The sequence below is a fragment of the Cryptomeria japonica genome, chromosome 7, assembly GCF_030272615.1.
Source record: "Cryptomeria japonica chromosome 7, Sugi_1.0, whole genome shotgun sequence".
Taxonomy (NCBI): Eukaryota; Viridiplantae; Streptophyta; class Pinopsida; order Cupressales; family Cupressaceae; genus Cryptomeria; species Cryptomeria japonica.
Window position 1 is genome coordinate 199,488,287 of NC_081411.1, and position 3,375 is coordinate 199,491,661.

A 3,375-nucleotide genomic window follows, 5' to 3' on the forward strand; every position below is an offset into this window, starting at 1 on the left:
TTTTCTAGAAAGTTTGCAGTCAAGGCCTTAAAGGACTCTCCCAAGTCCACCTGGTGAGTTATTGTTTTGAATAGCCCTGAAAATATAGTGGTGGGTATCGAAGCCTCTCCCCCTCCAGTTATGCATGATGTTCTTGCTTCTTATTCCATCGTTTAAAAGATTGTCAGGGAACCTGAGAAACACAGTCTATGTTAATAGTGGATGATCTTATAGGCACAGTTAAAGTACAGAAAAAAGAAAAATGATTACGCATCTGATGACTTATCTTTCAATTTGGGAAAGGTCTTTTGAAAGAGACAGCGTCTTAGATTTTGAATTGAATACTCATTTAGAGTAAGGAGTGATGTGAGTTACTGTCCATTTTCAGATTAAGTGGTTGTCCAGTTTTAATGGAAGATTTATTCTAGTAGTTAGTTACTTGATTTTTAATGAAAAACGATCAAGAAAATTAAGATAATTATTTATTATTATTGATAAGAATAGAGAAAAGAACAGCTATTGCAAGAGTAAAACAGAATGAAATGGAAATACTGTTTTTGAATTGAAGGTCCTTGTTCTCATTTCTTTCTCTAACAAATGGTTGTCACGTTTGAATAGACTTGGATGAAACTTCATTGTCAAAGCAGTCGTGTGTGGAATATAAGAGACAAACAAAATGGCTGAACTAGACATCCCCGGTTGTGATAGCAAAGCTAAAGAAATTCCAATTGTTGAAGTAAATGGCATTGGCAGAACACTTGAAATAGCTGAGGTAAATGACGAAGGCAAAACACAAAGCAGTGCTTCAGTTGGATCATGGCTAATCCAAGTAAAAAGCACATTCAATCCTCCCAGTAAAATGTGGCAAGTCTCTAGAAAGGTTTGCATTTATAGGGTGATTAAACGCATGATGGTTTCTAATCCTGAAAATTATGCTCCTTTCGTTATATCATTTGGGCCGTATCATCACCAAAAACATCCTCAACTATTCACAATGAATCAATATAAACTCGAAGCAATTCATAGAATGTTGACAAGATTGAAGATAGAGGTCACTAGCTTGATTGGAGATATTCAAAGGCTGGAGAGTAAAATAAGAGAGTGCTATGCAGAACCAATTGAAATGGATGGAGAAACATTATCTTTGATGTTAGCAATGGATACTTGCTTTATTCTTGAGTTCTTGAAAAGCTTTGCACTAACAAGGGATGATAGTGATACGGATTGTTTTAGCCTTGTTTTTCAAAACAGAGATTTTGAGAACTCAATGTTTGGTGGGATATTAGATGACATTATGAAGTTAGAAAACCAAATTCCTCTGTTTATTCTCATAGAACTACTCCAGTTAGAATTTGGAACTCGAACACTTGCAATTGCACAGTTAGCTGCTCTGTTGAGTACCTACAAAGTGTTTTGTGGATTTCCATTTTCTTCATCATTGCCAGGAAATGCTGAGCTAACACTGAAGAAATACATCGAGAAAGATCCTTGCCATTTACTGGATTTGTATAGAATGATGATTAAAAATCTGTTATCACATTCGAATCTGGAATCAGCTAGTCCTGTTGAACAATACAGCTGTAATGGTCCAACTCATAATATCAATGGCAAGCGTAGACGTTATGGGCGGTGGATCAATATGACACTACCTGGTTGGATGCAAAAACTCAGCTTCATCGATATATCTTCTCCCGATGAAAGCCGCTCTACCCTATGTCCAAAGTCTCCGGATGATAGCAGGTCTACCCTCACTGCGGAATTATTGCATGGCGCTGGTATCAAATTCCAACCAGGCAAAATTGGATTTGAAAAGAGAAGATTTGGAAGTAGTTTGCTTTCCCTTCCTCAAATCCAAGTGTGGGACAACACAGAGACATTGTTGCGGAACTTAATGGCATATGAAGAGTGTCAAAGGTGCTCATGGTCTCCACAAGAGACAATAATTTCACATTATGTACATCTCTTTAAAGATTTAATTGATTCAGATAAAGATGTTTATCTGCTTCGAAAATCTCAAGTCATTTGGAACTTTGTGGGCAGTGATGAAGACATTGTACGTATGTTCAACCATCTTACAGATGGAATCACATTCCATTCCATTCAAGAAATTGAGGTGGTGATGAAAGAGGCGAGAGAACATTATAACAGTCTATGGAATGTGTGGATGAGCCAATTTAAGAAAGAACATTGTTCGAAACCATGGTATATTCTCTCCCTTGTAGTGGCGACACTCATTTTGGGTATGACTGCTGTGCAGTGTATCTATTCGGTGAAGAAGTAGAGTAGAATTTTTTTGCCACAGTGTTCCATGTTAATAGCACATAATAGTAGAACAGGCTGATTACATTGTATTTGTTAAATTAAACATACAAATTTTATGATGATCTCGTTGTTAGCTAAAGGAAGACTTGGTTTACTATCACAGTGAATGATGAATTTTAAGGAAAAGTAGTTAGCTAAAGGTAGTTCATTTATTTCTTAGTAGTTTGTTTTCTGTTTGAAGAACGAGACTTTGTGGTGCTGTCGACACTGTATTAAGAAGCGTGGAGGCACTAAAATGGAGTTAGTGATTTAATTTTGTTATTATTATTATTATTTTTCTTTTGACATGAAAATAGGTGTTAAAAGCTATCATTCAAAGTATTCATTTCCCATTTAATAATCTTTAAAATTGTATTTTTTTCATTTTTATAGAAATATAAATCATTGTCTGGTGTACTTTTAGTTCAAATTAAAATCTTATGGTCTTATTTTCTTTGTATTATGTTCATGTTCTAGCAATCAACATTTTTTTCTATTAAAATTATTGAATAGAAACAAGGGTACTGTAGTGGAGTTTGGAGGATCCACTATGAGTATGAAGGACCATTCCAATTGTACATTTAGATTCTTCTCAAAGATTGGTAGGTATTATAGTAGTAGATAATATTTCCATTTTCAGCATGATTTTGGTTTTCCACCATAATTGTAGTTTCTATAGTTGTTTGGCATGTTGTGTTATAAGATAGTATTATGTTCAATACTAAGAACTCAGTTGTTTATCTTAGTTTTTTATTTTCTATGTTATTGTGTAGCATGATTTTGGTGAGTGACAAATCTATTGTGTTTCTCATCTTTTGATTGATGGGGTCAAGTGGGTAATAACAATAGGTTTGCCAGTGGTGTTATACTATTTATGTTCTAATAAGCACAATCCACAAAAAAATGGTTGTCATAGTGTATATTATGTATCTTTCTCACCCTTTGAATGAGATGGATGATTAGAGGTATGTTTTGGAGGACTTCATCATTATCATATTAGGGAGGAAGATCTACATTTATAGGAATTTCTTCTCACGGAGGATGTTAAGAAGAATTAGGTATTAGGAGGATATGCACATGCATCAACATGGGTTG

General features: G+C 34.8%; 1 protein-coding gene across 1 annotated transcript; it reads left to right on the forward strand.

Annotated features, from left to right (window-relative positions):
- Positions 1–655: 655 nt before the first annotated feature.
- LOC131078286 (putative UPF0481 protein At3g02645) lies at positions 656–2,260 on the forward strand. Its single transcript, XM_058015949.1, has one exon. The coding sequence runs from the start codon at positions 656–658 to the stop codon at positions 2,258–2,260; it is 1,605 nt and encodes a 534-aa protein (XP_057871932.1).
- Positions 2,261–3,375: the final 1,115 nt, after the last annotated feature.

Excerpts from the sequence above, each read along its gene's own strand:
- LOC131078286 (XM_058015949.1), top strand. The coding sequence starts at position 656 with ATGGCTGAACTAGACATCCCCGGTTGTGATAGCAAAGCTAAAGAAATT.